Here is a 13,284-nt window from a genome sequence, read left to right as displayed (position 1 = left end):
CATTGTGACAACGCGCGTTTTGGCGTGCTTCGCTAGTGACAGGACGACAAGACTACAGCGCGACAATGCGCCGTTTGGGGCTTTGTCATGTTGTTGCTAGCGACAAGATAAAAAGGCCATAACGATAAAGGTTGCGCTGTTGCCACGACAAAGCAACGCGCAATGTACCAAATCAGCCACCGTAAGTGATGGAAAAGAAATTCAGTAACCCTAATCACTTGTTGACAGAAGCCAAATTTACATTGTAGTCCTGCCAAATTTCTTAAATGGACTTCCATTTTGGAAGTGTCTATAACCAATTTTTAGGGTATGTCAATATGAAATTGTTAAGCCAACAGTTATATAGCCTGGCCTGTATGGACTTTGTAGTTTTATGGCAATACTAAAGGTTAAAGAGTATTTATAATTTTTTAGGGGGTTGGGTTATACGTCACACCAACACAGAAGTAGTCATATGGCGCTTTCCAGTTTGACTGGTGGAGGAAGACCTCAGGTGCCCTTCCATGCATAAATACAGACATTTGCAGGCACAAGAATAGATCCACCAACCTTTCGTAACCTAACTGGATAGCTTCCTCACATAAGAGAAACAAAAGTCTGTGGTAGGATTGGAACCTACTGTGGTGAGGGGATTATTATTTAAAGGAGGGTACATACAGAACTCGTCAGCTGAATATTCCCGGTGTAGATAGTCATCTTCGGCACCGTTTGTCATGTGTATTTTATACTTTAAGTTGATACCAATAGGCTGTAATATAATAAAATCATATATCTTATATAATTATATCACTTACAAATTTCATACATTAAGAATAATACTTTAATCATATTACTGCAAATACTGCATGTTTGCAATTTTGATTGTTTATATAATTTAAATATATTTATTTTAGCTCAATTACAAAACAAGTTTTTTGCAACACATTGGACACATGTGAACATTATCTATTGACACGTCTGCTGTAAATTAATGAACTACCTTTGCAATTGCAGTGTTATAAAAATTTATTACAAAGACTTTTGTCCTATTATCAGGTCGTGATAATACACCATATAAAAAACTTTTTGGCAATTAAATCTGGCAGCTTCAAACCTGTTGCAGCTAAGGTTATACATGAATACAAATATTTATATGACCCCAAATAACATGACCAATATCATTCATTGAAAATATTACTATTATTTCATAAATATGCAAACTTTATCAAATTTCCTTGGACTCTAAAAGAAAACTTATAACTTATCTAAAAATTAATTAAATATGCTGATTCAGCAAAATGTATTGTTTAATATCCATGATTATTTAACAAAAGTTTACAAAACAGATCATGTATACTATATGGTAAATCACATTTATTTTTAAATAACTTATAAATTCAGTTAAAATACATGAATATAAGCTTGAGAAAAATGTAGAAATTTTCTAGAATAATTATGTTTAATTAAATATTATTATTATTGCATAAAGTTATGAAGTGTAAGAATTAATACTAAATAAGATTATGTGGAGTGCAGTTGTTAATATACAACACACATCAAAAGCAAACATATAAAATATACATGTAGTTTAGACAAATGTTTATAAAATATACATGTAAATTAGGACAAATATTCTTCACAAACAACTGTTCTGTAAATCTACAAACTAAAGATAAAAGTCAGTTAAATAAATATCACAAATAATTTCACTTTTTTATATGTGAAATATAAAATACAAGTACCGGTATGTTGGTTTGATTTGATAGTATTTTGTTTGTCAGTTGGATTTTATTTGTGACCTTTGTTGGTGGGATTTGGTTGTTTGGCCTATTTTGGTTGGATTTGGCTGGCCTGGTTAGGTTGGTTGGATTAAGATGGTTCACTTTAACTGGTTTAATTAAGTTGGGATGTGGTTGATTGAATTTAATTGGTTGATTTGTGTTAAATTGGATTCAGACAGTTAGATATTGTTTGTCAAATTAAATTCACAGTCTGTATATGACAATACTAGAATCAAACAGTTTCCAGATTTCATACCAGTTTTATTTCGTTTTGCTCCACAAGCAAATGCCAACTTCATCACATCATTAACTTCATACACAAGTCATGTAAACAGTGATGGATAGATATTGATTTTAACCAAATCGTCACCAAGTAAAAGGACAGTACTGAATTCTTAGCACGACTAGCAAACTTTACAAATTCATCAAGGTTAGAATTAATACTTTAAATTACTTCCCTTTAATCAAGCATTTAAATAACTTCACCCTAGATAACAAAATCAATGTCAGATAGCGTAGCTTTTTCCATTTGACCTGTCTCAACAAGAAAATTATAACTAAACAATGGACAAAGAAAAGAGTCGTGTAATATGATCACATGTATCATATCTCATCACTGTAGAAAAAGTATTTTTGTATTCATGTACATATATAGATGATAGTTATTGGTATTTTGTAACATATACTGTGAATGCACTTAATTTTGTGGTCATTAAATTTCGTATTTTTTGTCACAAAGAACATTTTCGTGGGTACTTAAATTTGGGGACTGTTTATTTTTGCCAAAAGGTGAAATGTAAATAATATGATGCAAAATAATCTTACATCAGACGAAAATGAAATTTTGTTGGGTCTTAAATTCATGAATTAGCCTATCCCAAAAAAAGCATGAAAATTAGTGCCCCACGAATAATAATGATTTTGCATTACTAATCATACCGAAAATGTAATTATTCCAGCAAAAAAATGTACAAATCAATCTTAACCATGCTAAATGCCTTGATGAGCTTGTCCATCTTTCAATCTAGACAAAACCATTAATCTTTTTTTTTTTAAGTTTCTAAAATATGTACTGACTGATTAATGGACAGTGCAGATGACCGTGTCTTGGTCCGCACTGGTCACATGGTAAGAATCTGTTGCCCCCAGTAGGCTAAAGGTTTACAAATCAATTAAACATGTAAAAACTGCTAATTTCCAATCAACTCAGTGTTGTGAACATAATCTCTATATTATCAATCTAATTTGCATAAATTTCCTTAATTTACATAAATTATGGTAATTTGATCTATTCTAGTGTACAACATGAAATGAAGTTTAAAAATTTCATTAAAGCATCCAGGAGTAACCACTCCCACTAACTTAAAGATTTCACAAGTAGAAACAAGCAAAAAGCATGCATCTTACATATTTGAACTTGTAAAATCGTTAAAGCATAATGATCCCTATGTCATAGCTCATTGTAAAGGAAATTTACAAGTTTTGGCAGTTTTGTGCACACACCTTCACCAAACGAGGCATTGACAATCCTATACCAGTGAATTTTAAGGCCAACCCTACTGTTGCCAGGGATGGGATAGTAGGGGGCTTGAGTAGGGCTGTTACCTTCACTGCCAATAATTCAATGTGAATAAGTTTAGATAAGTTTAATTCTGGCACCAAAAATAACTGGGGGGGGGGGGGGGGTATGTCCAGCACACACTTTTGAGACATTAAGGTAGAATTTTATCCATCAGCCTTAAAGAGGCTCAACATTTACCAGGTATTTGGTTTTCCAAAAGTCAAAGACATTGCTATGTGGAAAAGGAGCCTCGGTTACTACTAAATAGTGCAAATTTTGATGTTTTAATTTAAAAACATGAAATGGAGGACTTTTTTACATTTTTTTTGGTCAAAATTGTTAAAGGGCCTGGGCCTGTTCATTTTGTGAAAAAAAAGCCTAGTATGTAATAAAATTGTGAAAATATGACATAATAATGTATGACATTTTGCAAAATTTTGAAACCAGAAATGCATTAAAAATGATTTACACACAACTTCCTGGAAAAATTGGGTAAGGTAAAGGTCACACAAGTTATAGATCAAAGAATACATTTATCTCCCCAAAAAATATTTCCAGTCCTGTCATGTCAAGAAAAACCTCAGTGGGGTTCCTTTCAATTTTCTTACATTTGACAAATTTAAAACTTTAGGTAATGAAGTTTTGTACTATGTGTGTAATAACTGTTCATAACATTGAATAATTCAAAAATAAATAAGTTTGATCATTGATGACAAAATTTTATACCAAGTATAAGAATGTGTACAATGAAAGTTTATCTAACTATCAAAATACAGTACAATAAGTAGGAAATAACTTTACTATAATAGCTAAGATAACAAAAGTAAGCTATAAAAGTATAATATACAATTCAATATTCCGGCTACATGCAGTTATATATCGATAAGCAAGAATGTTATGTTAACAAACATATCTACTATGCACACATATTATATAAAGCAATAAGCAACATAGAGATTTAATACATGTATACATATGCATGTAAAAAAAATTATCACATAAAATTTCTTTGGTTTTTACTGACCCCATCTTAAATTTTCAAAATATTTTTCATAGCACCCAAAATTATATTAAACAAAATTGAACTGAAATTTCACAAAGAAATAATTTTTTTCTTTTTCTTTTTAATTGTTGGGGGGTTGTCAGGGAAACCAAAAACATGTATCAAAGCTCTTGGAGAATAACATGCAGTTAGCAGAAATTTTTACAAGCCGAAAAAAATCTAAGCAATCAAAATCAAATTCAATCACATGTCAACTATATATAAATACTTATATGAGAAACATAGCCTTTAAAACCAAATCCGACATTCATGGCTTATTAAACTTATTTACAACTATCGGTAAGTTTCAATTTACTTAAAATATATATTCTTCAAAATATACATTACACAGAGTTAAATGCTATTATTTATTTAATACGCACAATGCTGAAAATAAAACTACAAAGTCTATGCCATTGGTTTAGAGCTCAGGCAGTCCCGCACATCTGGGCAGTTTGACCAGGCCTTATGTCTGTTTGTTGTTCAACATTCACCTTTGTAATTCCACTAAAAATATAGCTCTGTTTATAAAAGGTTTCTTAAAAATTCTCTTAATGGAAAAAAAAGCATTACATTTGAGTAAAACCATCACATCTAAATAACATCAAATTTGAAGGGGAAAAAATCGTAAAAAGGAATGAAATATAAATAAATTAACATAAAAACAGCTCCAAGTATAAGAACATTTTAAAAATGGTATAAAAAAACAATTAACAACATGCATAACACTGCAGGAAAAAAAAAACAACAGCAAAAACAAACACTAAATTCTAACACTTTCAAAAAACATGCAAATACCATAGAAGACAAGAATATAAAATGATTTAGATTGAATTCTGATTATAAACAAAGAAAGCACATCTGAATATAGTGTGCAAGCATTAAAACAAGTACACAAACACCCTGCACAATTCATATCTGCAACTTTATGTCAACTTTTGAAGAAACTTACTGGAGTTATTATTATTATTATTTCCGACTAACTTGTTTAAAACAAACACCATATCTAATAAAAGCATTATAAAAGACTGGAAATTTATTTTATTGATATATGTTAATTAATTTTCTGTCAAGTTGATTATTTAAGAATGTTAGTGACAGAAATTGGTCTTGTTAAATAAGAGTTACTCAGAAAATATTTTTTTAAATGCTGCTAATTTTTCCATTTTCAAATTACAGAAATAAAAACTTTTAATCCAATAACTATTGCAATAAAACTTTTCAGTTTATCCAAAAATGAACTTTTTCTGCTGAAGTGAAGGTATTTTGGCTTTGCAGCCCGTAAAGTGTGAAACTTGCATGTAGAGCAATGCAGTCTGACCAGGCTCAACAGTGCTGGCAGCTCAATTTTTGTTTTCTGATAATAAACTTTGAATGTACAATTCCAAATTAAAAGCAGTCCAAAGTTTAAATCATTTATTTGACATTAAAGACCAAGAATAGGTTAACTGAGGTTGAACAAAACAATTCTTGTAAATTCATAGAAAAAATTATACAAGGAAATAATGTACTATAATTTTCACTATTTTCCTCAATAATAATTGCATAAAATTGCAGACATGAAACACTCAAAAAAAGCGAAGAAACAATTTCCAAGCAGATGATACATATGCCTTTATCCCTTGGTGATTACATAGCAGCAAATAAGCAAAATATTCATGGGTGCATTTTATTATTTTTGTCTCCTTGACAACTTACAGTTAATGGTCGGCAATGAGCAGCCGCTATATACCACCAACGTTCTCGCGCAGCGATGAATCTTCTTTCGTCCGTGCAGTTATACTTCTGCATGCCGTCTATAGTTTGAATTTTACATTGATTCGTATCGAGGGTTATTATCTGATTATTAGCTGGATTCATGACTGCCATACGTTGTGAACAATTCTGTTGTTTGAAAGAAACAGTGAACAGAGATTATGAGATAAGAGTGGAACACAATATCAATATTTATCCACAATGACGCGAGACTTACAGGGGAATTTGTCGGGTCACATCGACTGACAGCAATAAACCACCATCGTTCTCGAGCCATTCTAAATGTTCTACCGCCCTCACAGACATACTTGTCAACGCCATCTATAGTCTTAATTTGGCAGCCAGACAGGCTGTATTGGGTTGTTAGGTAAATAACCTGGTTGTTTAGGGGGTCAAGGACAGACACTTTCCCTGCACAAGTCTGTGAGAATTTAATAAAATATCTATTAAATATAAATGTATTAATCTTTATTTCCTATCTACTAAAGAAAAACAATCCATTATTGTGGAAAAACATGCTTTCGAAGATCTTTCCATGCTGAAATCTGAAATTGAAGAAAAAGAGTAACCATATTATGACAACAAAAGAGCATTTCCTTTTTTCTCACTTTCACTTTCAACCTTCTTATAAGTATTCCTCAAAAGTACACTCTCAGTGAAAGATTCTTCTTCAAGATGTATATGAAAGCTCGGAAAAAATTATTTTCAGTAAATGACCTTCCAAGTAAATGAAATTCAACACATACAATAAAATATCTACAGTATCTTAATTTAGTAAAACGTAACCATTTTTGTGAACATATATTATGTAATATCAAATAAACAGATTTTTTACTACATTTGAATTTTTTACAATAACCATAACTCTTTCCCTTTTAAACTTTCTTTTAAAACTTTGTTATTTATATGTGTATATACTATATTTCGTTACCGGAAAGGTCATTTTGTAAGTCTGAATGAAGAAAACATGTTCTAGGGTGATTATGGAAGGGGAGCTAACCTATGTCTACAAGGTCAGAATTTCTAGAATCGGGTCAAGGTCATGTCTTACATCGCTAGAACTGTTGTCACATCTGCTAACAGCAACGTACCACCAGCGCTCGCGGGCAGACCTAAATGTTCTTCCGCCCTGGCAATAATATTTCCATCTATCCCCTATTTTTTTGGTCACACAACCAGACAGAACATTTGCTGTAGTTATCTCAATCCTTTGACTGTTGGAAAGAGGCTTCAACTTCCCTGTACATGACTAAGGAAATAAGTTGACAAAAGGTTAAAGTATTCAAATAATAATTCTTAAAATTATGATTCCATGAACAAACAAAACAGACTACATTGTACTTCTTGAGAAAACATCGCTTCTAGTGACTGAAAAATAATGAAAATAAAATCTGTTAATGTTGTGAAATATGGGGATTTTTGTGAAATTTGTTAGGCAGTAAATAAGAACACCATATCAGTGCAGTTTAACATAATCTGCCTTGTAAATTCAAATGAAGTGAAGGTAAATAACTCTTTATGGCTTATATTTTCAAATTATCTCCCCTGAACAGAAAAAAATACAGAATTACAACAGCTTAAAGTCATTAAAGTAAGATAAAGGGCTTTCTACAAATAGTTTTTAATCTGTAACATTACTTTCATTTTGACAACTGAGCATGTTTTACTTTAAAAGAATTCAATTGTAAAAATGATTACAATGTATTTATTTTTCTTTGTCAAGTCATTGCCAAACTTTTATCAAAAGACCAAAATAACTTTTTTATTTTCTGGGCAATTTTGTCATTGTATTCCTTTGAGATAAGATAAAATTTATAACATTTTGTAAATGTTAAAGTAAAAAAAAAATGAAAATGCAAAAATACAATAAAAAAATGCATAGTACATGTAATTAACAGGCAGTTAGGCATTGCATTGATTCAGTCAGTAGAGATAATTTGAACTTTTACCAATAATGTTATAAAGCAATCACATCCACGCAAACGCTGTTAGAACGAGACATATAGCACTTATTGACCCTTACATCGGAGGGGTCTCGGTCACAGTGGCTGACGGCAATAAACCACCAGCGTTCACGTGACGACCGAAATATACGGCCACCAATACAATTATACATGCCGGCATTGTTAATGGTACATCCGGATAGACCATACGATGTTGTCAGATTTATAATCTGATTATTGTTTACATCCAGAACAGCCAATTTCTGTCTGCACGTCTGTAGAGAATAATAATATTATAACAATACATTTTATATCATCTATAACGTTTCACTTAAAGTGGTCTTCAGCCTTTATTTTCTGTTTGATAAACAATGAATGGAGTTGTTTCAGTAATTTTTTATATTGGAAAAGTGCATCATATTACTGTAAAGCATTCTTCAAACCGGCGTCCCGTGAGCTATATATAACGTGTCTGTGACTGGCATTTCTAAAAACAGAAGGCTGAGAAACGAATATTTCGCTATACTAATTTTATATTTATAGAGCAGTATCAATGGATTTCCTGATTGTTTATGCATCCTATCATTGGCAAATTTCATTTTTCCATTTTTTGATTTGACAATAATATGCAACGATTAATCTAAATATAATATATTTAATCTTTAGTAAAGCTGAAGGCACTTTAAAAAATGACTCCATCATTTTGTTAACAAAGTTGATTATACTCTTTGTAAAGAAAAGTTATTGTACCATATCATCTAAATACATGTTTTATTTTTTTTTAAAACCATCAAAAGCTCAAAAACAACTTAAGGATCTTGCATGTTGCATAACTATCTGAGTTTAAATAAGGACGTTTCTGGGAGTTTTCATATGGAAATATAAGCAAATAAATACTGTTTAATAGAATTTCTTTTAACTTGGCATATTGTTACAATATGATAACAGAAACATTTTAAGCGAACATTTTTTTAAAGAAATTTTAATAAACAGTTTTCATTTTGCCTTTTCGTCTATATGAAAACTACCGAAAACGTCCTTAAAATATATTTGCTTAATCATTTTTACGTCTTTCTTTGGCACATTTATTAAAATAGTTATTTGATAACTAAATTTAATAACTCTATAATAATTGACAATTCACGTGTTATGCTACGTTTTAAACCTCATTTAACCTGTCATTAATATTATAACACTATAAATGCCCTTACATAAAACCATGAAGTGTATCTCATTTTTGTTACTAAATATAAACTACAGCTCTCTTACATAAAGTACAATAAGTTCTTATTGATCTTTCAATCGTTTAAAAATTCATTATAATATTTTCTTTACACCATTTCCAATAGACTTACACTGTGTAAGGGCAGTACGCCAATACAGGACAAAAGGTGAAAAACTGGCAATAATATTGGTCAATTGACATTTTTATGTTTCTGTTTAAAGGTAGCAATTATGAAATAAAAATCTGAAAAAAAAGGACGATCCCACAAAAATAATGGCAACAATAGTAAATATGTAAAATTTCCATACTCGGTTTGATCTGTTCATGAGAGTTTAATATAAATGGAAAATGTAACGTCTCTCATGCCCTCTGGCACTAGTTCAAGCATTATTTTATCCTCAACACTTAGAGTATTGGAACTTAGGGGCTCATCTGATATAATTTGAAATAATGTATAATTAAATTCAGTTTTTAGAAATGTCTCTTTAAATCAATATCTATTAATAGATTATTATATAATGATTCAGTAAACTTTGGTTTTTTTCCTGTTTAAAGAATATTTTGGCAAACAGCCATGTAGCATACTAGTATACATTCTTGCTAAATGTTGTATCTTCTCAATAATTTATTCAAATACAATACTTGAAGAATTGTATTTGAATTAATTAAAAATATTGTTTAAAAAAAGTCACTCACTAATTGATCCATATAAAAATACTAATAGTAATACAAGAGTCCTGAACTTTTAAAAAGGACCACTGAGTATCTGTCCTCAATTTTAGTCTTCCGATACCAGGAGATTAAATTCAAAAATACATGTACTTAAATTTAATTAGATCATAATATAAAACATATGAAAATTAATTTTACCTAGAAATGTAAGAAAGTTACGCACATAAACATGTAAATTATTGCTTGAATCATGCATTTCTTAAAATCTTAGTATATTTTTCTTAAGTTTGATTTTCTTGAAATATTTCAGCTCATCTGGAGGCATTCAGCTTAAACATTGAAAAGATATGGATAAAAGTTGTTGTTTTTATACCTTGTCTGACTTGTAAACAGCATCCCACTGGTCCGGCGTGTCATAGTACAGTAATATATGTTGTGGACCATATGTCTGAAATTTAATTATATCATATAATACAATCATGTAGATATTTAATTTTATTTTTTGGTTACTTTCAGTGCCCCTGAAATGTACATTATTTCAGATACAAAAGAACACACAAGCAATGAAGAACCAACAAACTTCCCTTGTGACTTACAGAAAAGCTCTCTTAGTTAAAACATAATTTACTGGTAATGATTTCATTTACATATTAAAGTATGTAAAATAAATTTTACGGATTGAGTAAGAAGCTTAAACAGCTTTTTTGAAAACTCTCTCCGTAATAGCTCTTTTACATGAAAGAGTCCCTGGGTGGGGTTCATACCCTCAGCACTAAGTGACAAAGAAGCCAAAGTCAGCTATCTTAACCACTTGGCTACAAAGACCTTAAAATTAAGTATTAATATGCAGTTGTGACCACCACTGGTTAACTCTTTACTTGCTGATTTTTTAAAATGGACTTCCAGTTTCCTTTTTTGGAACAGGTCATTATCAATTTTGGGGATATCAAGATTATTTAGTTCATCAACCAACAGTATAGAACCTGGTCAGACTGCACAGAGGTGTATCTAGGCTGGCCTGGTTCTATACTGGTGGCAAAGGCAAAGTCATATTTTGGTTCCAGCAGACCAGCAGGGTAAAGGTTGTGTAAATGCTATATTACGTTATGTTGTTGTTTTTTTTAACCGTCTAATAAGCAAGTCAAACCAAAATATTTTTGGTAAACTAACACAAATAATACAATATGACCCTAAATGAGTTCAAACCAAACGTGGACAGAGACAAGTAATTTAAGGCTAGTTAAATGAACTAGATCAGTCTGTTATTAAGATCAATTTCAAAATTAAATACTAGGGTTAAATTGTTGTCGTGTAATAAGGTAACATAATTTAAAATGTAATTTGTAAGGATTTAGTGTTCATGTAACACAAAGAAGTGAGTTAATCTTGTCGCAGATTAATCCGTTATAATTTTTCGCACATGGCTGTCTTGTTAAATAAAGCCATGTTGTACATTATTTTAGTTTGACCAATGCTTGCCAAATTGTAATTCAACAATTTGAATAATATAGGTTCAAAACCTATAAAACTATTTAGTGGTGATATTGGGCCAATATATCATAATCAATGAGGGCCAATAAATCGCAATCAATGTATTGAGATATTAACTTCCAACAAAATGACCCCCCCCCACCCTCTCCCCCCCCCCCCATAAAAAGGTAACTTAATTTGGCATAAGTATGATAAAGTATTTATTTTAACAAGGACAGCATGGTAAAAAATGTTTTTGAGAGAAACTTTTGAGATAAATGCAAACAAGACCTTCCTGTGCAAATATCAAATAGAAAGAATTATGTTGATTTTTTCGATAACAAAGTGCCATTTAATAATGTCACATGATATTTGCCAACATTTCAGATTTACATCTGTTTGAAACTTTTAACTTCTTTCTTTAAAATTACAACCAACAAATCTTAAATAGCTTTATATAAACCCATGGGCATCCATAAGCGGAAGTTTGGGAGTCATTCTCTCCTGATTTTTTCTTGTGTCTTCCAAAATAAAATGCTTTTCTTTCTTTACCTATATAACGTGACTACCAATGATAATTTCACCTCAGTTTCTGACTTCCAAATTTTGGAACTTAATTGAAGCCCTGTAAACCTACAGATGAATGCATTTACACACACTCATTTGCAGTTTCCCCAAACACTGCTAAATTTGTTTAACCCTCACCAAGCTTAATATCTTATTATATAAATAGACTTGTTCATCTTTTAATCATGACAAACTGTCTTATTTAAGGAAATTTTTTATGTAATGGCTGAATAGTGAACATTACAGACAATGATCAGACATCATGAATGTGCCGGCTGTTCTGCGTCTGCACTGATCACATGTGTAGAGAATCAGTTACCCCTAGTAGGCGTAAGGTTTGGCTTGCGGTACTTTGAATTTTAAATAGTTTAAAAATATTAATTTTGGTTCCATTGTTATGAAAGCATGAAACTTATTCGAACAACTGCTGTGTCTACTTCCTGGAACTGAAATGGTATCATATGAAGAAACAATTGGTCGTGACCCCAGTAGAACTTGAACCTATAATCCATGGGTTGAGAGGCAAACACCTTAACCTCTAGGTCACTGCTTTGAACAAGTAGTTTGAGAGTAACCAACAGGTTAGAGCCTGGTCAAATGGAACGATTTACAGGTTTGCCTGGCGCTAAACTGTGGGCATACTTGGTCTGTAATAATTTTGCTGCATGCCGTCAAAGAGTTAACCTTTATCTTGCTGAATTTATTTAATGGACCAGTCCAGCTTCTATTTTCGGAACTGACCATTATCAACAAGGTTAGTCAGCCAACAACCACTTAAATTAAAAATTTTGAGAGAAGAACATCTCATTCTCTGAAATTTTGCAAATTAGAAACTGAATACTAAAATGGAATAAAAATTGTTTCACATGTATATTGTCTATTTTTACAACAACTAATTAAGAATGAAGCTCTATTTGCCTAAAGTATTTCTGGTTAAATAAATAATGACAAATAAATCAAATAACAGATTAGTGTGGTCATGTATTTATACAAAGAGATCAATACAAACAAGCTTTACAACGATCATATTTTGATTATTTCTCATTTTCCTGGTATTTCTCATTTTCCTATTATTTCTTATTTTTCTATTATTTTTCATTTTCCTATTATTTTCCCATTATTTTTCACTTTGCTATTATTATTATTATTATCATTATTATCATTATTATTATTCTCAATTTTCCATTTTCCTATTATTTCTCATTTTCCTACTATTTCTCAAGTTAGATCTGTAAGTTAAACATTTTGAATGGCCGAGGTGGTAAAAGACATGCAGCCTATGCCATATT

At 31.0% G+C, this 13,284-nt stretch overlaps 1 protein-coding gene across 2 annotated transcripts in view; it reads right to left on the bottom strand.

The window, feature by feature from the left end:
• LOC132753033 (transmembrane protein 145-like) overlaps positions 1-10,397 on the bottom strand; it is a gene marked incomplete at its 5' end in the record, with an annotated part of 45,937 nt that extends 35,540 nt beyond the window's left edge. For both annotated transcript variants that reach the window (XM_060743445.1, XM_060743446.1), the window contains 3 exon segments: positions 658-748; positions 6,062-6,247; positions 10,332-10,397. In XM_060743445.1, the coding sequence (XP_060599428.1) occupies positions 658-748; positions 6,062-6,247; positions 10,332-10,397 (343 nt within the window).
• Positions 10,398-13,284: the final 2,887 nt, after the last annotated feature.

Source organism: Ruditapes philippinarum, unplaced genomic scaffold (genome assembly GCF_026571515.1).
Source record: "Ruditapes philippinarum isolate M1 unplaced genomic scaffold, ASM2657151v2 ctg566_1_1_1_1, whole genome shotgun sequence".
NCBI lineage: Eukaryota > Metazoa > Mollusca > Bivalvia > Venerida > Veneridae > Ruditapes > Ruditapes philippinarum.
Note: the sequence above shows the minus strand (reverse complement) of the source record. Positions and strands in the feature narration are given on the sequence as shown.